The sequence below is a fragment of the Rhinopithecus roxellana genome, chromosome 14 (genome assembly GCF_007565055.1).
Source record: "Rhinopithecus roxellana isolate Shanxi Qingling chromosome 14, ASM756505v1, whole genome shotgun sequence".
In the NCBI taxonomy this organism is placed as follows: domain Eukaryota; kingdom Metazoa; phylum Chordata; class Mammalia; order Primates; family Cercopithecidae; genus Rhinopithecus; species Rhinopithecus roxellana.
The window spans coordinates 78,927,873-78,950,996 of record NC_044562.1 but is presented as its reverse complement, the minus strand read 5'-3'; the positions used below and the strand labels follow the sequence as shown (position 1 = coordinate 78,950,996).

Genomic DNA, 23,124 nt, shown 5'->3' with positions numbered 1-23,124 from the left:
GGAGAGTTGTAGAAGGGAAAATAAGAAAAACAAATATTGTAGGAGTGCATTTCATCATTAGCTAGGGCCCAGGCAATGGCTTAAGTATGAATAGATGTATAAGAAACCAAAGAGGAAGAAAGGAAACCTTCAAGGTAAGAATGAAATCAGGAATATGGAGGCAGATACGAGAAAGTTTGAACTGAAAGATGAAAACCTGTGTGAGGAACTGAGCTACCCCAATGCTCAGGGGTTCATTTTGGAACACAGAGAGAAAGAAAAAAAGCCAGATGGAATTCAGATGTGATTACCTGGTTGAAAGCGGCATACGTGTTGGTCTAGGAGAAGTCAAAGTGGGGAGAAGTACAATTCTTCCCATCAAAGTTAAGGCTAACATCTAAAGTGGAAAAGGTATACATGGTATAGAAAAGAGTTCAAAGTTCAACCACATGGAATTTCAAGACCATAGTTAATAGGAGAAAAAGGCTTCAGGAAACAAACAAAGGGGAAAGGGAACCCAAGAAAACCTTAGATGTGGGATTAAAGCAAAATCCCAAAAGACAGAAATTTACATTTTCGAACATAGCTCTGCGTATAGTAGAAGTGGTGCCTACCAAGGAAGATATTCTGTGGGCTACAGAAAGCTTATCTGCAGTGAAGAAGTTACACAGGGAGCTGGTCCAGTTCAAGAACAGCAGTTAGTCTAGTTAGAGGTTTGGACACACATACACCTGTGCCACCTGCGAAAAACGTCCAAAACAGACTTCTTACCAATGCAGCGGCGCTCATCCGTATCCAGCTGGAAGCCGAACGTGCACTTGCAACGGAAACCCAAACCATCATTATCTGTTCTGTGGCTGAGGACACAGACCTGCTCACAGCCCCCATTGTTATCTTTACACGGATTGGTTGCTGGAGGGAAAAATGCACAGGGTTAAATTGCAATTAGAAATGTGTAATTATCCAAGACACGAAGCCACTTCTAGCCCTTTTCACCTATAGGTGAAATAGAGTAATGGATTAGCAACGTATTGAAAACATTACTACTGGTTACTACTGAATACATCCACATCTGGCTACACTAACCCTCCCAGTATCACTGCTGCTCTCCTATCCACTCTCCAACTGATGGTGGCAAAAAAAAAAAAAAAAAAAAGAAAGCACTCCTTAAACTTTCTCCCCAATAATTATGTCAGAGTATGTCTGCTATCCTCCATGATTAGAAATAACTGCCAAAAGAAAACCCACACTTCACTGCTTTTTTTTTTTTTTTTTGCCATTTGTAGGATATAATAAATATTACTCACTGGATGCTTACTTTGTAAGTAAACCAACTTAGTAACCAATAGCTCTAAGAGGTAAGTATTAGTCCTCCAATTTTACATAGGAGGAAACCAAGAATCTAAACAGTTAAATAACTTGCCGAGCATTATTCAGCAGCTAAACAGCTTGACTGGGATTCAAAGCCAGATCTGATTCCAAAACCTTAAATGTCTGCAACACAAACTAATTAATACTTCCAAAAGCCACTCTCAAAGTAGTGACCTTAGGAAGATCACTGCCACAGCTAGAAATTTTATATCTGCTTTTAAAATTGTCTTCTTAGCCTTTGACTTATTCTTTAAAATATTCTCTTTATCTTCTCGGGTGGATTGATTTGGGGAAACAATAGGCAGATGTCATTCTGAGCCAAATAATGAAAATAGTAATTTGAGTAATCACACTGATCATTGATCTAGTGGATCTAATGTGAGGGCAGGTGTGAGGTTAGTTGTGAGTTGAGTGTAAAAACTATTCCAAATAGATATTTCCAAAAACGTTTTCAGATAAAATATCTATTTTTAGACAAATATATATTTTCCCAGGATGGTGACACTGAAGGATATTCATCTAAATGTGTCAGTTCCAGTGGCTGGGCTTTTGTTAAGTTAACTGCATTACTTTGTAGTCTTTCTTCATCCCAAATAGATCCATCACTTAACATGAGAGTTTTAAAGCAAATCTGTTTTCCTCTAAATTATTGTTCACCAATATTAAACTTTCTACCAACATAGTGTAGTTTATGTTTCTTTTTCTTTGATCCATAAGCAAATACAGAAAAGAGCCATATACAGTCCAGATAGACATATCAAAGCTCAAGCTATAACCTGGAAACATAAACAAAGCTTATGATAGGCCAGGTACAGTGGCTCACGCCTGTAATCCCAACACTTTGGGAAGCCGAGGCAGGAGGATCGCTTGAAGCCAAGAGTTCCAGATAGTGAAAACCCCATCTCAGAAAAAAGAAAAAGAAAAAAATACATGGTAAAATAACAGAAGACTAAGCAGTGTCTGAATCAAAATATTTCTTTTTTTAAATAAGTGACCAGCCAGAGAAACACCAAACCCAGCTGGCCTATGACAGATTAATCAGAACCAAAGAACAGGTGCCATACATATGCAACAGAGAAGAAGAAAAAAAATGGCTCTGACACTGCCTAAAATGGACACTTAGACATGTCATTTTCTTCTGTGTGACCTGTTTCCTTAACTGTAATATTAGAAGTTTGAAATAGATGTTTTTCCCAGTAGAATGAGGATAGGTATTTTGGTTTGGTTTGTGAGCTGCTATAGCCCCAAGCATCTTTGCAGGTGCCAATAAACATCTGTTAAATAAATCTCTAAATTCCCTCTAGATTTGGCATTTAACTCTGAAACACATCAATTTCTCCAGAATGCTCCTAATCTGTAGAACCAGTTTCATAGAGTTTAACACTCCGGGTAACCAACCCTTCATATACTTGAGAATGCCACCCAAATCACATGAGACCCCTCATTATTAACTTTCAAAGCTTTGAGAAAATCTTTCCACCAAGTCCAGTGCCAAGCATGGTTACCACTGTTCTGAGGCTTACCATAGGGCTGTCTGAGGGAATGGTAAACAGTCACTCCATAGGGCCTCAGGGAAGCCTGGTAGTATACTTGTGGGTTGGTCTCTGCGAACTTGTTTGCCTTCAGCACGGCCATCTTTGTCCAATCAGTAAAGAACACCTGACCTTCAAATAAACTTATTCCAAAGGGATGAGGAATGAGGGAGCCTCCATGAACTACGGTCTTCCTGTTATAAAAGACACATATATATCATACAATGTGTTAGTTTTGCTTTATTATCATTAAAGCTGTAGTTAGTTCAATTACATGCCTGAAAAGCTAAATAATTTCTTGTCACAAATACGGAATAGACTAGAAAAGGTATATTTTAGATGTATACATATTTCCATCTACATATGATAGAAGGATTTTCATGTTGTCTCTTGGAAAAGATGCCTGAGACTTATATTTCAGTCCCAGTCAATCCTTTAGCTTGTCCTAGACTTTTTTGGAATTTACTGTTTTCCCTTTTGATCTTCATTCCTTTTAGGTTGCCCCACATCTAAAAGGCTAAGATGTGAAATAGCATGTTGAATACCATAGGTGAAAGAGTATTCCAAGACTTTGGAAGTCTGGGAAAAGATGCCTTCGCCAATTATTTTCCACTGCACCATTGACCATTTCCTAGCAATTAGGGAGCAGGACAGTGAGTGGTAGGATTAAAGCCTCAGCAAGCGCCCAGATCTGCTCCTGACATCACTGTAAGGAGAGCAAGAAGCAATGCCACTACCACTGTTATGCATCTGCTTGATGGAACTATCAACTGATCATACTTGCAATGGAGGCCCAAAGCCACTTGACTGGGAAGAAAATAGAAGTAAAATTAGGCACTAAGCAAAGAGAGGAAATCAACAACACCCCCCCATGACTACGTCTCCACAAACCATGATTCAGTTAGACACATGAACAGAGTGAGGCAGAAGATGGTTGATATGGGAAAACTCTTATTTTCTTTATTTTGGCGTAATACAAAGACCTCAAAGAAAAATATTAGCATCCCCTGATAACTAAAAAGGACCATAGAGCTCTAAGAAAAGACTTAAAGATATTAAAGCTGGGAAACACACTAACGGGGAGTAAACAAAGAAACCTAAGGTGGCAGGTTAGTGTACACTTTGAAACATTCCATAATGACACGGTACATTAAGATTAGAGAATAGTTTCTTTTTCAGTTAGCAAATTCCAGAACCCTGAATGCCACCTGCTGGCAAAGCGAGAGGCAATGACTTTATGATTTCAGCTGTACTTGTGAGCTTTAATATTTCTTTGATGTTTCTTCACAGCCAGCAAACCACTCAAATCTTTTCGAAACTCCATTGATTTTTATCTTTTATGCTTTACTTTTTTTTACTTTAGCAAAAGTTAGACTATATAATGTAATGCTAAAATATCCCAAAGAGAAAAAATTTAGGCAATTTCACAATTATTTTATGTGACTTATTGGGTTAGCTAATTTTTTCATAAAATTTATTCATATTCCCCTTATGGAAGCCAGTTTCAGTGATAGGAAGTAACCACATTAATACCCAATCACTTCATTTAACGAAGCAGAGATTGTTCTAAGGATATATAATCCAGTGGCAAACTGTGATATTATCCTTACAAAATGGAAACATAAGAGGAAACAAAACTATAATATTGCTTTCATTGAGAAAACATAAAATCAAGTCATTGAGGAAAATTAAATTAACCAGTCTATTTGCTGAATCCACCCAAGAATAATATTTTGGGTCAAAATTTGAAGAACATGTTTTACCCAATTTTTGAAAATACCAACAGGAGAGGATCTAAAATAGGTTTTTTACATTAAGTTATAGTTAGCTCTAATCAGAGTACAAAGATGAAAAAAAAATGTGCCATATTCAGCCAGGTGTAGTGGCTCACATCTGTAATCCCAACACTTTGGGAGGCCGAGGCGGGCAAATCACTTGAGGTTAGGAGTTTGGGACCAGCTTGGGAAACGTGGTGAAATGTTATCTCTACTAAAAATACAAAAATTAGCCAGGCATGGTGGTGTATGCTTGTAATCCTAGCTACTGGGGAGGCTGAGGCAGGAGAATCACTTGAACTTGGGAGGCGGAGGTTGCGGTGAACTGAGATCGCATCACTGCACTCCAGCCTGGGTGACAGAGTGAGACTCCATCTCAAAAAAAAAAAAAAAAAAGAAAGCCATATTCTGCATTCAAATATTGCCGTTTAAGTATCTTTGTACACCAGGTAAAAGTACAATACAAAGAATTTCTCCTTGAAATTTGAAATATATAAAAGCAGAGTAAAATCCATTTAATTCCCAGTAGGCAACATCAAATACCTAATAAAACATGCATTTATTAGGGGAAGGTTAGAAAATTAAAAGGGAAAGTGATCTTGAGAAACAAAGCACAAATGAACTCTGGAGTAAATGAAAATAATGTGCATCATCTGGGACTAGGCGAGTAGTTGGAGAGGAGAAATCAAAGAACAAAGGCTGGAGGTTATAGTTAATGAGGGTTTACCTCTTGTGTTATGGGACACAAGAAGAGTTAACAAAACGGAGCAAGTCACTTCATGCAAATATCAGTACAAAGGTCATTAAAGCTATCATGCCAACCAACAAAGCAATATTTTCATTCTGGTCCTTTGATGTTTCTCTCCAGCCATTTCAAGCACTTTCCCCACAACTTATAAAACCATAAAGCCATACAAAATACTTCTTACCTTTGAATTCCATCATAAGTTACAGTTTCAATGTAATCAAACCGAGAGTCAACCCAGTAAACACGCTTCGATATCATATCCAGAGTTACCCCAGCAGGCCATCCCAGCTTCGTTTTCACCAAGTCTTTACGGTTGCTGCCATCCATGAATGCCCTTTCCAACTTAGGTTCCCCAGAAAGGCTCTCCCAATCTGAGAAAAATAAATAACTACAAAAGAAAAACAGAAGATGAAAGAATCTGGTATTTTACAAGTTTACCCGGGAATTTTTTTTTAATAGTGTGTTTGGATCAATGGAAATTTTATCCAGCTGATTAGAGAACCACAGTATAAAGCAACAGGGAAATTAAGTATTTTAAAAAGAGAGAGAGAGAGAGAGAGAGAGACTGCGGGGGTCAATCAGGAGCGTCAACAGTTCCAAATAGCAACTACTATGATGCACTAATATGGCAGTCTAAAAGTTCATATTCAGCCAGCCAGGCACAGCGGTTCATGCCTGTGGTGCCAGCACTTTGGGAGGTCAAGGCACAAGGATCGCTTGAGGCCCATATTTCGTGACCAGCCTTGTCTGGAGCCATGAGGCCCGGAATTAGCCGACCTCTGTTGCTTGATCTCCGCAAAGCGGAGACAAGACGGCACATTTCCGGGTTCTTTATTGCGGACCTTTCCCGCGCGCGCCTAAGTTTTTCCCGCGCGCGCCGAAAGCTTTTCCCGCGCGCGCCTAAGTTTTTCCCGCACGCGCCTAAACTGTTCCCGTGCGCGCCAACCTTTCCCGCGGGCGCGCAAACATTTTCCCGCCCAGGAAGATATGCAGCCTAGGGCGCAGGCTCGATCCCGCGCCCGGGAAAAGTACAAACCCATGGCGCATGCGCGATTGTAATTTGAGTAAGCCCAGCCTCCTGTCACCGCCCTGGCCCAACCTCTTCCTCTGCCAGCCTATATAAGGCATTGCACTGCCACCATTAAACGAGACTTGATCAGGCTATTTGTCTTGTCTCCATTTCTCGTGTTTTCTTGTCTCCTCCATTCCCACTCCCCCTTCCAGGGTCTGTTTGACTGTCCTGCAGGTCGGGACACAGCCTGGGCAACATGGCAAGACCCTGTCTCTACAAAAATTAGAAGATTAGCTGGGCATGATGGCACTTGCCCATAGTTTCAGCTACTCCGGAAGCTGAGGTGGGAGGATTGCTGGAGCCCAGAAATTCAAGGCTGCAGCATGCCATGATTGTGCAGCTGCACTCCAGCCTGGGCAACAGAGCAAGAACCTGTCTCACAAAAAAAAAATCATATTCACCTTCTGAACTTCCTCCTCTGTTTCCTTTATCTGTCCTTTGCTTCTCTTTTTTACGCCCAGGAAAACTTACAAATACCTTTTAAAAGAAGCTATCAAGCCATTTTGCTCCTCAATTTTCCATTCTGAAGCATAGACAGAGAACATTTCCATCATTTTCAAGAAGGATAGCTGATATAATGAAGCAGAACTGAATAATCATCATTCACCAAGACTAAAATAGCCTAAAGCTTATCCGAGGGTCCTAAGACCCAATTGTGAAATTCTAGGAGAAAGCTACATCTCCTATAACACTTCTCAAATGTGAAGATTGGGAAATTTGAATTTAAACCTGAAGAAAAGCATTATCAGTGATTCTGGGTTGATTCAGATGAACAACTTGTAATGAGATATTAGCATTGATATCTCAATCCCAGCCTGTATCAAGAAAGTTCTGAAAGGAATAGTTCCAACCTCCTTTCCCATCTTTAAAAATCTTTACAGCGAATTCAGGTTAATCGTCTTAAAAATAATGAAACATAAGTAATGTTTAGTTGTAATAATAATATTAGATTTAGTTAGAACACAGAATCCAATCTCTTAACTAGGAAAATGTGGCAAACACTAAGAATAAAATTCATACCCCCAAAACAACTAGTATTTTTAGTACACCGGTAGGTGTGTTTGGGTGACATGTCCTCACATAGGATTATATTTAATAAACTCTCTTAAAGCTTATAAAAATAAGGGCACAAAATAGACATGGGTTCTAGAGTACAGAGCCTAAAAGAAATCAGAATGAGCCTTCGATTAATCCAATGGATGTTCAATGTATAGAGGGAGAGAGAAAATTCTGAAAATGCAGGAATCAATATGTTTTCACATCACTTACCCAACAGTTGGGTCCACGGCAATTCCTCTAGGATGCCCCAAGTTTTCAGTTATAAGGGTAACCCGGTAGCTTCCATCCAAATTTACCATATCTATGCGGTTGACCTTGGTTTCCACCAGATAGATTTTATTATTAACCCAGTCCACAGCCAGGTTCTCTGGGGTTTCAACAGAAACATTGAGAACCTCTTGGATATTTAAACCATGAATGTCAACTGAAAAAACCTGAAAGAAAAACCAAAATTATTATATTTCTTCAGCATCACTAACTACATGGTTTGTTTTGATTTTTTAGCTATAATCAAACCAGAATTGCTAAAAATCTAAATTCTCAACTTTTAGAAATTTCATGCAAGTTATTTAAATAATTGAGAATTGCATTAATGGTATAATAAAATGTAAGAAGAAGAAATAAATAAAATTCCATAACTCTTTAGGAGTTTCTGAAATTTATGTTTCAAAAATCTCCATTGCATTACTCCAAGATGAAATTAAACCCATCACACTTTCCAAATAAGACAGTGGAACAAAATTTTGGCCATTAAACAAAATACTGTCAATATTTGTTACTTGATCCCGAATTACAGTTCCATTTAGAAGATGCAGGTAAAAATCTGATTTTTATCATCCAGAAAAGCAGTGTGCTTTTTACATTTTAAATGATCAAATTTCAAAAATTACCACCAAATATCTATCCAGTTTTGAAAGAATGTCTACTATTTCTTTTAATTAGGCTCTTGGACTCCACTTCGAATAAAATTAAAAGTTGCTCAAGGCTAATCCATATAATAGACTGCTTTGTTTAAGAGGTCACATGTAATAGTATAGCATGGAAAAGGTGCTGATTAACATAAAATATCTCAAGGGCCTTTTTTGTTAGAAAACAAAGGAACTTTCCCCTCTACTCCCTCTAAAAGTGAAAAGCTATCAACACTTTGTGCTCAGGGTTCCATTCAGCTCCTGCAATTTCTATTTACCTTATTTTGCACAGTGTCTGTCCAAAAAACTCTTTGCAGGTGATAGTGGAAAGCCACACCCACGGCCACTCCACGATTCTGAGACTCCACTAGGATCCGGAAGCTCCTTCCATGAATATCACCAATTAACAAATCCCGACCATTGGAGAAGATAATGGAGGCCTCGCCAACTAAATGTGAAGAAGGAAGGCATCACCACTCCTTCAGGTGAGCAAGGATGGTGAAGTAGCTTACAACTGATATGCTTTCTGCTTTTTCAAATGCTATCTTCTACGTTGTCTTACCTGATTTTAACATAAACCTCTGAGGCAGACAGATAGCTATCATTCTATCCATTTTACAGAAGGGCAAATTGAGGCACAAAAAGGTTTAATGAAGTGTCCAAAATCTCAGTAAGTTAGGAAGAATTTGGTAAGAATTCAAGCATCCTGGATGCTAGTCCAATGCACTTTCAATGACACTGAGGAGAGTATTTCTCAGAAGTTTTCAAGACTCCTTGATGATATGGGCTCCTTAGCCCCATGTGCAACTCTAGATTTTGTTAAACACAGAAGACATTTTAAAGATTACCAAGAAATCACTCTGAAAAAGATGGTAATGGTGGTTCCAAATCTGTCTATATACTCACAGGTATGCAAAATGATCTATGAACAAGGTTTTTTTTTTTTTTCTTAAATCAGAATTTATTTCAAAGTTTCACTTCAAACTTTTTTTTTTTTATACTTTAAGTTCTAGGGTACATGTGCATAACGTGCAGGTTTGTTACATATGTATACTTGTGCCATGTTGGTGTGCTGCACCCATCAACTCATCAGCACCCATCAATTCGTCATTTATATCATGTATAACTCCCCAATGCAATCCCTCCCCCCTCCCCCCTCCCCATGATAGGCCCCGGTGTGTGATGTTCCCCTTCCGGAGTCCAAGTGATCTCATTGTTCAGTTCCCACCTATGAGTGAGAACATGTGGTGTTTGGTTTTCTGTTCTTGTGATAGTTTGCTAAGAATGATGGTTTCCAGCTGCATCCATGTCCCTACAAAGGACGCAAACTCATCCTTTTTTATGGCTGCATAATATTCCATGGTGTATATGTGCCACATTTTCTTAATCCAGTCTGTCACAGATGGACATTTGGGTTGATTCCAAGTCTTTGCTATTGTGAATAGTGCCGCAACTAGATGTACCATATGTCCCAGCCATCCCACTACTGGGTATATACCCAAAGGATTATAAATCATGCTGCTATGAACAAGGTATTAACTGCAGTCTTATTGGCAATAGCAAAAGATAAGGAATGATATAAAAGTTCATCGGTAGAGGACTAGTTAAACAAATTATGAACGTCAAAAAAAAAAGGAATATTATGCCATTATAAAAAAAATAATAATAATTAAGGCCGGGCACAGTGGCTCACATTTGTAATCCCAGCACTTTGAGGGGCTGAGGCAGGAGGATCATATGAAGTCAGGAGTTCGAAATCAGTCTGGCCAACATGGGGAAACCCCATTTCTACTAAAAATACAAAAATTAGCCAGGCGTGGTGGCGGGGGCCTGTAATCTCAGCTACTCAGGAGGCTGAGGCAGGAGAACCACTCGAACCCAAGAGGTGGAGATTGCAGTGAGCCAAGATCTTGCCATTGCACTCCAGCCTGGGCAACAAGAGAGAGACTCCATCTCAAAAATAAATAAGTAAGGCTGGATGCAGTGGTTCACGCCTGTAATCCCAGCACTTTGGGAGGCCCAGCACTTTGGGAGGCCGAGGCGGGTAGATTACGAGGTGAGGAGATCAAGACCATTCTGGCTAACATGGTGAAACCCCATCTCTACTAAAAATACAAAAATTAGCCGGGCGTGGTGGCAGATGCCTGTAGTCCCAGCTACTCGGGAGGCTGAGGCAGAGAATTGCCTGAACCCAGGAGGCAGAGGTTGCAGTGAGCCAAGATGGCGCCACTGCACTCCAGCCTGGGCAACAGAGCAAGACTCATTCTCAAAAATAAATAAATATAAGTAACTAACTAAATAAATAAATGAATAAATAAAATAATTAAGAAATAACTTCATGTGCTGATATGGAAAGCTCCGGAAAATATCTTAAGTACATTCACAAGATGCAGAACTGTGCATATAGTTTACTACCATATATAGATATACAAATACATTTAAATATCTATATTTGTACAATCTTATTTATTCATTAAAAAACCTCTAGAACTGAAATGAAGAAACAGCAATTACTCATGGGAAAGAGGAAGTGAAAACCATGCAGAGGGGAATAGGTATGGAGGAAGGCATCTCACTACATATCTTCTTATAATTTAAAATATGTGAACATATAAATATGTTACTTATGCAAAAAATAAACAAATTGAAGTGTTAAAAATCTGCTGAACCTAAAAATTACTACACAGAAAATCAGGTATTTCTATGCAAAAACAAGTAGAAAATGGGCCATTCTTCAGTTGTGGGAGCAGTTAAGTTTCAGAAGACATCAAAGACACTTCAAAATCAAGTGTGAAATAACTATTGGAAAATAGGAGTTTATACTGACACCTTCGTCCAGAGAAATTGACAGTGACAAAATGCTTTGGAGCCCTCATCTATGTTTTGCAGATTTTCTCCATGACTTTTCTCTACTACTATTTACTACTCTCTACTTTCCATACTCTTACATTGATTCCAACAAAGTACCCAGAATTAGGGCATTCAAAAGAATTTTAATCCAAATTTAGCATGTCTATTTGGAAATACCCCTAAATTTTGCAAGAACACTGCAAAAATTATTTCTGTAGATAGTTGTCACCTACTTTTGTGGTAGGTAATTAATTAAAAGTTAAATGTCCAAGCCAATCAAATGTAGGCAGAGCATTTATTCCACAATTAAAGGTTGGTGATATCATAGCCTAGGTCAAAGTAAACAAGCAACCAATTTAAAAATATTAATAATGGTCACCATTAATCGACAAATTGGTCCTTAATAATCAAAGAATGAAATTAATGTTAACCAATTTTTCTAGGCAACAGGAGCCATCCCTGATTTGTAATGATAAAACCCTGCTAACAGCATAAATGCTGATAATTCTGCTGTCATCAGAAGGAAGGAAAGAAGCTATTAGAATCTGTTTCCTGTTCACAGATTCAGGTGTCCATAATTTACTCACAGGAATCATTAGCTTTGCAATGCTGTCCACGCTCCAAGATATACCCTTCTTCACAGTGGCACAGGTGATGGCCAGGTCGGCTTTCACACTTCTGGTCACAAATTCCCCATATCTGGCAATCATCAAACTCTGCCATATGGAAAATACACATTTGTAGTCAAGGTTATCAGCATTTATTGAGCACTCTCTGACAAAAATCCTAGATAAGATGGCCAAGAATGTAGTGTTGCCCGTGTCTAAATAAACACCCTCTGGAGCTAGGCACAGGTTCTCAGAATTTATAACAGCCATCTTCATGTAAGGAAAAAGAATATTTACATCATTTTTTAAACCTACATGAAGGATAACTTTACAGAAAATGCACAACACTTCCTGAATTCATAGCCCTATGGTATTGCATTTCATTTATTAATGTTAGTTTACAAATATATAAACTTTGGTGTAAATGTTTCCCTTTAATACTACGCTTTCCAAAATGGTAGCCACCAACCCCCTGTGGCTATCTAAATGTATCTTTAGATTAATTAAAATAAAATAAAATTAATAATTTGCTTTCCTAGTCACTTGCCACATTTCAAGTGCTCAATAGCCACATATGACTAGTGGTTACCATGTTAGAGAGTGAAGATACACATTTACATCACTGCAGAAAGTTCTATTGGACAGCACCATTTCTCAATAAAGTAAGACCTGCCTATAGACAGTCCCTCAAGAAGACACAAATTTATGACTGCAATAAAGTATTTGGAAAGGTCTATTTACCCAGTTCTCTTTCCTCTGATGTCAAAAAATTACAACCAAAATTAAATTGAACTTATTTTCAAGACATCAAAAATTTCTTCTCCTCTACTTATTGGTTAACTTATTATTCACTCATTTAATAAATGTTCATTGAAAGTCCCTTATATGACAGAGCTCTGTTCATTACCAGTTCTACTGTGTAAAAATACTTCCAATATAATTGACATAAACAATAGAATATAGAGTGGAGAACACAACAAAATATTAAAAGAGTCTTTCTTAAAGACTGTAAGTCTTCAGGGGTGCAGAAATTGTCTTATCCTGGGTACACCTAACTTTCCAAGTCCATGTCCACTCTCCATCATCCTTTACCCTGCTCTCTTCCCTGGAGGATGGCCCATGCAAACTATAACAGTAGAGTTCCCACACCCTCTGGTTTCAGGAAGTTCTCAAGTAGATTACAATTTCTGAAACCACTGCACTCCCAAGTCTAGAATTCTCCAGAGCTCTATGATCTGATTACATTTGAAGCAACTGTCAGAACTGTGAATTGGGTTCAACCATTCCTGCTGGGTGGCCCACCATTCCATAAACCACCAAAAGCCCAAGGTTCTTCCCTTTTCTTTTCTGTTGCCCAGGCTGGAGTGCAGTGGCACAATCTCGGCTCACTGCAACCTCTGCCTCCCAGGTTCAAGCAATCCTTCCACCTCAGCCTCCCGAGTAGCTGGGACTACAGGTGCATACCACCACACCCGGCTAATATTTTTGTATTTTTAGTAGAGACAGCATTTCCCCATGTTGGCCAGGCTGGTCTCAAACTCCTGATCTCAAATGATCAGCCCGCCTTGGCCTCCCAAAGTGATGGGATTGCAGGCATGAGCCACTGTACCCAACCCCAAGAAGGTTCTTCTAATAATCCCATTTGCCTGCAGATTAAACATAACGACATGAGCCAGCATACCTATCTTTCCAAAGACTGTGACTAACCAAAGGAAAAAACCCCAATCCGATCTGGACACTAGCAGGTTGAAAGGCCACGTGAGGGTGTGAAATGCCCTCACTGATGATTCCCTTCTGTCCCCTCAACTCAGCCCTGAGAAAGCTTCACCTAAGGCTTTGCCTCAGCAGGAAAAGAAGTACAGGACATTCTCCCTCAAATCCCCAGAATGTCATAACTTCATTTTGAATGCAAGATCCATGAGACTACATCTAAGGATTTGGAGTCACTCTGAGAAGAAGTTCTGATGTCAAACAGAAGGAAACCAAAGGTGGAGAAGTCATAACTAGGAATTCTCTAGCACAAATGCCCTTCCTATCACCTGCACTACAAGTGGTTTAAAGATTTGAATGAGTGGGCCAGGCACGGTGGCTCATGTCTATAATCCCAGCACTTTGGGAGGGCAAGGTGGGAGGATTGATTGAGTCCAAGGGTTTGAGACTAGCCTGGGCAATATAGCAAGGGTTTATCTCTACTAAGAATTTAAAAAAAAAAAAAAATAGCCAGGCATGGAGGCGCGTGCCTGTAGCCCCAGATACTCAGGAGGCTTAGGTGGGAGGTTGCAGTGAGCAGCGTGATTGAGCCACTGCACTCCAGCCTGGACAACAGTAAGACCCTATCTCAAAAAACAGGATTTGAATGAGTGTGTAAAATTGCTGTCACTTTTGTGACAATAAGATTGTATCCTTGGATCACTATAGAGAAATATGAAAGTTAATTAACATCCATCAGCAGCCAGAGTGAAGACAAGAAAAATAAAAGTAGAATTGAGGGTTTTCATGAGAGTAGAAAAGATAGTGGAAACCACACAAAACACTGAAACACTACTTTACAATCCCCCTCTCACTCCAATACCTTTATCTATTTTCTTTCCTTTTTATTCTTTGTCTCCTCCCACCAACAAATACTGCTGTGAAAATAATTCAAAAACCCCTTTTTAACCGAGACCCTCTTGGCCACCCTCTGATCCATCTGGCTGTGTGAAACCCCACTATGCTGAATGACCTCCCTGCCCTCACTCTGCACCACGATGTCATTCTGTCAACAAACAGCATGTCCTGTCAATCAGAAACAATGAGCCCAGTAAACTGCTTCAGCATGCCTCAGAGCTTCCACTGCCAGGTCAAGACTACCAGGGGCAGATGAATGGTAGAAAGACACAAGATTTCGTGTCAAGATTATTCAATGTTATTCTTGATTACCACCGAGGTATTCACTGGGGAGCCATGTCTAAGATAATAAATGGTACATAGGTTTCCAACACCTGAAGCCTCTGTAATGTGTCAGCCATGCAGAGGGTTATAGCCATACAGAGAGTATTTGTTGAAATGAAATGCTTGAGAGAGCAAACCAAAGCAACAATTCCCCTAAAAATTCAGCTCAGCTGAAACAAGTGTAACTGGTTTCCTAATGTCATGTATTTAAAGAGTTCTCTATAAAGAGAGAAAAATAGTCTTCTTTGAAACAAATGTGAAATAAATGTTAACCCAGCCTCAAAACTCAGAGGCAAATGACACATTCTTGAAGGACAGCAAAGGTCACAGAAAAGGTCTCTGCAGGTGGCAGGGGGCCTCATATTCACAAAGGCCCTCAAATGTAGACTTTTGAGATTATCTCCAAATGAGGTTGTCTGTACTAAAGTCCCAGAAATGCGCTGGCGGGAATGAAAGAAGATGTCTGTTGTGGAACTTAGAATTAGTGCCCCAGTATTAGAACACACTACTTCCAACGTGTTATTAATGTGCGGTACGTTCTCTAATCCTGAAATTATCTTGTGCATGCATAATACTGCAATATTCTGTCTTACATTCACTAGTAGGTTAAATGCAAAATTTTATAAAACAACAACTTTGTTATGACAGCCTTTCACTTTGTAAGGGGCTATTGAAAATTGAAGTGGCCTGAATTTCTGACATTTAGGAAACCCTAGACATTTGGAAATACAACCCAAGGCTCACCACAGACTTATATGTTGGAAAATATGGAAAATGTGTTATCTGGGCTCTAGGGTGGAACAAAACACTGAGAACAGCTTGTGGGGCATCACAAGACTGAATCAGGGATTCTGAAAGAACAAATCACTTTTCCTGAAAGGACTTCATGGCCTATCAAGTTTCAACTGTAAGACAACTCCTCTTTGGGAGTTGATAAAGGAAAAAGAGAGAAAAGCTGATGTAATACTGAGAATGTGGCTTCTGGTATTTCTATTGGAACTTCTTTTCTACTAAGAGAAAAGGAAAATGCCTAGAGAACTAAAAGGCTGGGAATGGGATTGGCAGCTGGGTAGAAGTGAAGGGGGGCAAAGGAGCCTGACATTTGCCAAAGACACAGGAGCAGATTCACACCCACAGCGGATTCAGCCCCACTCTGAGCAGAAGCGAGGCTGCCCCTCTGCCCAGGGCTACCTGAAATCCAGGCAGGACTCCCAGAGTCAGGTCACCACCTAACCAACAAGGGCATTTGTGTGAAAAGTATCTGTACATTACTAGAATGCATCCCTAATATAATGGTAATGATAACCATAAAACACAAAAAGTGGCCCCCAATCTTATTTAAGGCCAGTTGCAGATCATAACTTTTATGTATAAAATGTTTTAAAATGATTAGAAATGCAGGGGCCTTCTTAAATTATTCCAGAGTTCACTTAAGTCACTTGATCTTAAAGTACCTTGTTTAATACAGTTACTTAAGAGGAGCAATTAGATGGGCAACTTTGGGACTTGGTCCTGACATTAAAAACCTACAATTACCTACTATGAACACAAGGAAAAGCTCACATGGATTGCTTTCGTGGATATGAAAATCCAGTTTTTCTTGGCATATGATAAGTAAGTGAGCCCAACGATTATAGTTTTCAGTAACGCTAAGGAGCAGACTTTCTCAAGAATTTCAAGTTTAATTTGCAAACCAGAGTTTATTTCTGGTATCAATACATTTTTCTGTTTGCTAGCACTTCTGCTGAAAATAATAATAATAATAATAAAATAAAGAAAAAAAGAAAGGTTTTTCTGGCTATGAGTAGTTAGTAAGATTAACCATGTTTGACAAAGTATAATTATGTTGGAAGCCATGAGCTGAGACTAAAGACTTTGAATAACTTCATTAGGTTTATCTAAATTCAATATTTTTTTACCAAATTTTACCAAAGAGTTCTAAAATATTAACATTTTAATATTTTAATAATATTAAAATAATAATTTCAGAAGAAATACTTTTCTAGGGAGCGTTTCTCACACATTTCATGTTTGTTTTTATCTCAAAAGCCCTAAAGAATATCTCATATTTCTAAGGAATATCAAAAGAATACAAATATCCTGGGAAAATTCTGAATCACTTTGGATACCCATAGAAGACTATCAGATTTAAATGAATAGTTTCAATTGCCTTCCATATGCCTTTTCCCAACAGCAGTAAAAACAGTTTTCTTTAAACCTCTGTGATCACTTCCTGCTAGTATGTTTGTTGTTCATGTTGTTCAGATCGAAGGAAAAAAAGATCAGAGCACCAAAAACTCACTAAGAAAATGGAAACTGATGATAGTTGGCCATGTCTAATTCTCCCATGGTAAGGCCCCATCCTAATCACAGTGAGATACAAAGATGGCATCAAAATCAAAAATCTCCCAATGGGAGAAATCATTTCTGAAGTCAGAGAGGAGAGATATGAGGAAATAGTTGGTGTACCGGTATCTAGTTTAATGCCAGCCACCATCTGGAAGCATCATGATAAAGAATCTGCTCATCTCGAATGATGGTTCCAAGTAGATGTCACAATCAGTGGAATGAGTAGCCAGCCCAGCATAGGCACTGACCCACCAAGTGTAGTCACCTGAGCAATGACCTGGTGATCCTCTGCTGTGATGTTTGTGCATCCTGGAGAAGAGGCCAGGGGAGTAAGGTAGGGGTACTTGCTGGGCTTAAGCAGCAGCTATCTACCAACCTCATGGAAGTAGTTCAGTATTCAGTAACCAGATGGCTGCACCAATCCTGATGCCAAATACTTGAAAAGAAAACAGAAAAGGACTACCACCCTCAACAAGTAGTGGATAGGTTCCAGGTAGCTAGTCAACTCGCTCATGACAGAACCACTCTTTTGTCTTGTACACCACACCAAACCTTCTCAGAGTTAAAATTCCCTATTTGCCAGGTTTTCTGTGAGGTCTGGGTTGCTTTGTTATGACTGACCATGACGATTCTCCACAAGTGCAACCTCCTTGATGTCAGAGATCAGGGGACCTGTCGATGTACTCTAATGAAAGACAAGTAGCCCCCACCCCCCCCCATCACTTACCAACACAGGTACGGCTGTCATTGTGGTTGATGATATAACCTGGGGGACAAAAACACGCTCCTCCATAAGGCGTCGCATGGCACTGGTACTGGCAGTTCAAGGCAGAGCACAGAGTCGTACCTAAACGAAGAAAAGAACTTTGTTAAATGAATGGTGACTTCTGGACAACACTGATTAACCTAATAGCTTCTTTTTCCATCAGTAGCAGCTAAGTAAGCATGTAGTAGATGTACAGAAAAATCTGTCACCCTTCAAAGCTTACTGCAAAACTTGGCAATAAAAGCTCATCTGAGACAGGATGATTGCTTGAAGCCAGGAGATCAAGACCAGCCTGGGTAACATAGCTAGACCTCATCTTCACAAAAAGTTAAAAGTATAAACATTAGCCGGGAACAGTGGCTCACACCTGTAATCTCAGCACTTTTGGAGGCCAATGCAAGAGGATCACTTGAGCCCAGAAGTTTGAGGCTGCAGTAAGCTATGACTGCACCACTGTACTCTAACCTGGGTGACAGAACAAGAGCCTGTCTCGAGTGGAAACAAAAGAAAAAAAGAATAAAAGCTCCTTTTTAAAGTTATAACTATGTGCAAGTGTAAGTCATTATAAGTCTTATTTATGAAAAAAAAAAACAGGTCATGCATGGGTCTATCTTTGTGTCTACACAGTAAAAAGGGCTAAGAACTCCCAAGTGACTGGAGCAAGAATGAGCCTAAAAGTATTAACTGTGGCTGGCTTCAAGAGATGGGATTTCAGGTGATTATATTTTTTTCTTTTGGTTAATTTTTATTTTCCAACTTTCATACTGTGACTACACATCTTTTATTAATTTTTGAGCCTTTTTAAATGGGCTTCCAAATGAAATAGAGAAAAAAAAACCATAGAGGTATCTGCCTGTTTAAATATTATGTACAATTTTTGTCAGGAAACAAAAAATAACCTTGGGGTTGCAGTTACATGGGCACTTCTAGGCAACCACAGATTTAGTCAGAGTATATTATTGATGAAATCAAGGTTTTAAATGGTATTCCCTTACAGGACAGTCAGCTGTCCACAGAGTTGATGGGTTGTTGGTGGGGTGAATATTCTACAGTCACAAAAAAGGAGGAAAAAATCCCTAGTTCCAGTCAGTTTCCTCATAAATGAATATGGACACACAAATAACACTGTTCGTGGCCAACTCAGTTTTGCCGTTGGAGAGTAACTCAAAGTACGTAACCCAGGAACCAGAAGGTTTTTTTTTTTTTTTTTTTTTTTTAGTACAGGCAGACAAGGCCTTTTTCCATAAGTATACGCCAGGTAATAAAATCTCCAACACATCTTTAAGGTCATCAAAATTGCCATTGAAACAATCCTCCCTGTGTGTGTGTTAGGGATTAGGGACGGGGAGTTTCTCCAAAACTTGTTAAGCTCCTCCCATCAATAGATGGAGTCTATTTCTTCCATCCACTCTGGGTTTGGCCAAGTGTCTTGCTTTGAACAATAAGACTTGAGCAAACTTGGCATAAGTAGAACCTTGAAAGTACTTGAGCCCGAGGGTTTGCTCTTTCAGTCTCTGGGTCAACAAAGCTAGGCTAGCCCAGGCTTTTACTGCAACATCCTGACGTTTGAGTGAGCTGATATAGGCCAGAGAAACTACTTAGCCAACCCACAGAACTGTGAGAAATAAGACGACACATTTGTCAGTTTAAGCCACTAAGTCTTGGGGTGCTTTGTTATGCAAACGCCAACAGATACACTGTATTTGAACATCTGTTCTAGAAAACAGAAATATCTTTATCTGAAAGTTACCCAGGTAAATGCCTATTATACTCACTACAGTATTTTCCAGTAGTAGTACTGTTTTCATCTTCTCTTCCTGGGCAATCTAAAATCCCATCACAAACTTTATAAATGGAGATGCATCGTCCTGACTCTGGGCAAGACCATTCTCTTGGGGAACATTTATGAACACCATGAGAACTGCTTTCTGTGGGGGGAAAAAGAGAGAGTTACAGGCCACAGGGGAGGTACAGCAAGCTCTTTTTCAATCAGTGGTTAAAAGGGGATGTAGAGCAAGTTGGACAAGAGAAATCCATAAATGATCTATATTTTACAATAAGTTAGTGATTTCTAACTCTACCACTAGTCTTTTACTGAGATTCTAAGGACAGGCGTAATGGAATTACTCCACTTTCCCTGGAAGAGGCAGCCCCCAGCCGGGTTATAAGAGTAAGAAGCAGATACGGTCTCAATTATCAACAAACTAGATTCATAATCCCCTAGGAAAAGATGCAGTTATTTAAATCCTGAATTATCGAAGTAGGACCATCAAGTTAGGTCCAGAATTACTTGAGTTTGTGGTTGAGCTTTTTGATTTGCTTTGTTTATTTAGTGAAATGTCAATAGTATAAGAAAAACCATAACCCAAATGTAGAAAAACCACTTTCTGGAACATAAAAACATAAAACCATGTTTTATGCTCCCAGAACAAGTATTTCCCTTATCATACCTGGGATTGGAATGGTGCAGGTAACTTACTGTAGGCTGTGGGTATTAGTAAGGGCTAAATTGTTGGAGGTGCTGCTGATGATATCAGCAACATAAAAGGGTGAATATCAGTAACGTAAAAGGGTGAATATCACTGGCAATTTCCTTCTCACAGAATCTTTAAGCACTTCTCTGGATAGTAGCTTCTCCTACACTTACCAATCCCCAGCTCCACCCCACATGTTCCTAAGGTGGCCTCTCTTTCACCACTAAACGTCAGTGACTCATTTGGGAATCAGAATTTACAAAACCAAAACAAAAAAATAAGCTGAACTGTTACCAAGGTTCAAAGTCATTTTTAAAGATTGTAAGGTCTAAGACAAATGACATTTTCCCTATTTTCTCTCCTTCCCCAGCCTATTAATTTTATATAGGTAAATCTATTTAAAACAGACAGTCTTAAAGGGAGAAAGTCAGACTGAGATATAGAAGAGGGAGAGACTGTCCTACCTATTTTGCCTTAAAGATAGAAAGGAGAGGATTATAATTTAATCTGTATTTGAGTTCTGAATCTTCTTAGGAAAAGTTAGTGAAGTCACCTCCTTCTTCCCCACCCACTAAGTACCTAAACAACTCCTTCAACTCCAGCCAGTCCTGAGGCTTGCTTGTCACACAAAATTTTTAAAAAGGAAAAGAGAAAAAGCAAGCACTGGAAAACACTTGAAGAAAATGCTTTTCAGTAGGAACCTCTTCCCCTCCTTACCACATCCATCTTCATCTCCATTATCTTTACAGTCATCTTCTCCATCACAAACCCAGTTCTGATAAATGCATCGGCCACTGGGGCAAGTGAACTGGTAACCACCGCAGGTCGGATAGTCTGGAACAAAGCAACAGCTGCACTCTAAAGACACAAATCACCTGGAAAAACTCAAAGTGCTCTCACCTCAGTGCCTAAGCAGAACTATTTCTTAAATATCTTGACAAAAATTTTAAAAAGCAGGAAAAAAAAAAGAGAGAGAGAGAAAGAAGGTAACAGCAGCTTTGGGTCTAGGAAATGAATTCAGATGCCGGTTTCTGTTTTTCAGGATTAAAAATTAGATCAGCCTGGGAAACATGGTGAGACCTCATCTCTACCAAAAACACACACACACAAAAAAAATAGCCAGGCATACTGGTACATGTCTGTAGTCCCAGCTACTCGGGAGGCTGAGGTGGGAGGATGGCATGAGCCTGGCCTGGGGATGTGGAGTTGCAGTGAGCTGAGATCGTACAACTGCACTCCAGCCTGGGTGACACAGTGAGACCCTGTCTCAAAAAAGAAAAAAAATTAAAAATTAAAAACAAGATGGTTTGCAATGTGTTGGCACAGAACAGAAAATGCAGACAAAGATGCTGCAGACATGACAACATCCAATGTTCTCATATTTTACTATAAGCTCCGTAATTGCTAATCTATGACCAAATGATTCTGAGTCAACCATTCCATGATGTCACATTCTCTATGATTCTCTGTCGCTGAAATAAGCCCAGGTTCCAGAAAGGAAGTCAGGCATGACTCATTGAAAATTAGGGTGATATCGAAAATATTTAACAACACCCTAAGGCATGGGTACCAACCAATCAAAAGAGGTAAGGAGGGAAATCATACATTCTAGTAAATAAATCACCACAAAAAGCTGTCAACTTACTGGAAATAGTAAAACTCTTTCACAGAGTCTTCTAACTTTACTCATTCTGAAAAAATAAGTGGAGGTGGCAACAAGCAGACAACAGCATGGACATAAAAGCAAGGTCAGAGTGAAGAAGTGGAGGCAAGAAAGCCACCTATACCACACTGTAACTTTCAGTCTGGGCGCAGTGGCTCATGTCCATAATCCCAGCACTTTGGGAGGCTGAGGCGGGCGGATCACTTGAGGTCAGGAGTTCGCGACCAGCCTGGCCAACATGGTGAAATCCCATCTCTACTAAAAACACAAAATTAGCCGGACATGGTGGCGCATGCCTGTGATCCCAGCTACTTAGGAGGCTGAAGCAGGAGAATTGCTTGAACCCAGGAGGTGGAGGTTGCAATAAGTCGAGATCACGCCACTGTACTCCTGCCTGGGCAACAAAGCAAAACTCCGTCTCCAAAAAAAAAAAAAAAGAAGAAGAAAAAGAAACTTTCCTGACCCTCCAACTTTAATGCAGTAGAAATTTCAAAGTAAAGAGGAGAGTTAGAGCCACTCCTAGGGAAATTCCTTTCCCTTAAAAACACTTCTCTTACTCGACTACCAAGGTTCTCAGAGGTACGGGTCATTTGAGAATGCAGTGATACAATATATCCTGTACCCCTGGAGCCTAAGGAAAGAAGGCAAACTGTCCATCACTAGCCCTTTACATCTACGCAGATCCTTGAAAGATAAAGGAGCCCAGGTCCAGCAACACCACAAAGGCTCGTGTCATGGCCCCTAGTGACCTGTGACCTTCTGATTCCATCTGCCATCAAATGTAGTGACTCTTTTCCTTGAAAAAAGTAGTACATTGGTGGGGGAGGTGGGAATAAAACAAAACCAAACTGAAACAAAACAAAACACTCCCAACAACATGACCCAGCATAAAGAAATCACCGTACTGCAAGCATGTTCATCACTGCCGTCTTGGCAATCACTGTCATGGTCACAGACATAAACGTGAGGGATACACTCTCCACTGCCACATGAGAACTCATTGTGCAAGCATATCTCAGCTGCAACAGAAAGTTAGGAA

The 23,124-nt window shown here is 39.6% G+C and overlaps 1 protein-coding gene across 1 annotated transcript in view; it reads right to left on the bottom strand.

The window, feature by feature from the left end:
* LRP2 (LDL receptor related protein 2) overlaps positions 1 to 23,124 on the bottom strand; it is a 227,082-nt gene that overhangs the window by 141,920 nt on the left and 62,038 nt on the right. Inside the window, exons 6-15 of the mRNA XM_030916829.1 lie at positions 22,991 to 23,104; positions 21,140 to 21,256; positions 19,724 to 19,876; positions 17,910 to 18,029; positions 11,882 to 12,010; positions 8,723 to 8,892; positions 7,747 to 7,970; positions 5,587 to 5,793; positions 2,874 to 3,076; positions 751 to 891 (exon numbers count right to left, since the gene is read on the bottom strand). Coding sequence (XP_030772689.1) covers positions 751 to 891; positions 2,874 to 3,076; positions 5,587 to 5,793; positions 7,747 to 7,970; positions 8,723 to 8,892; positions 11,882 to 12,010; positions 17,910 to 18,029; positions 19,724 to 19,876; positions 21,140 to 21,256; positions 22,991 to 23,104 — 1,578 coding nt within the window. The remainder of the gene's footprint in view (positions 1 to 750; positions 892 to 2,873; positions 3,077 to 5,586; positions 5,794 to 7,746; positions 7,971 to 8,722; positions 8,893 to 11,881; positions 12,011 to 17,909; positions 18,030 to 19,723; positions 19,877 to 21,139; positions 21,257 to 22,990; positions 23,105 to 23,124) is intronic.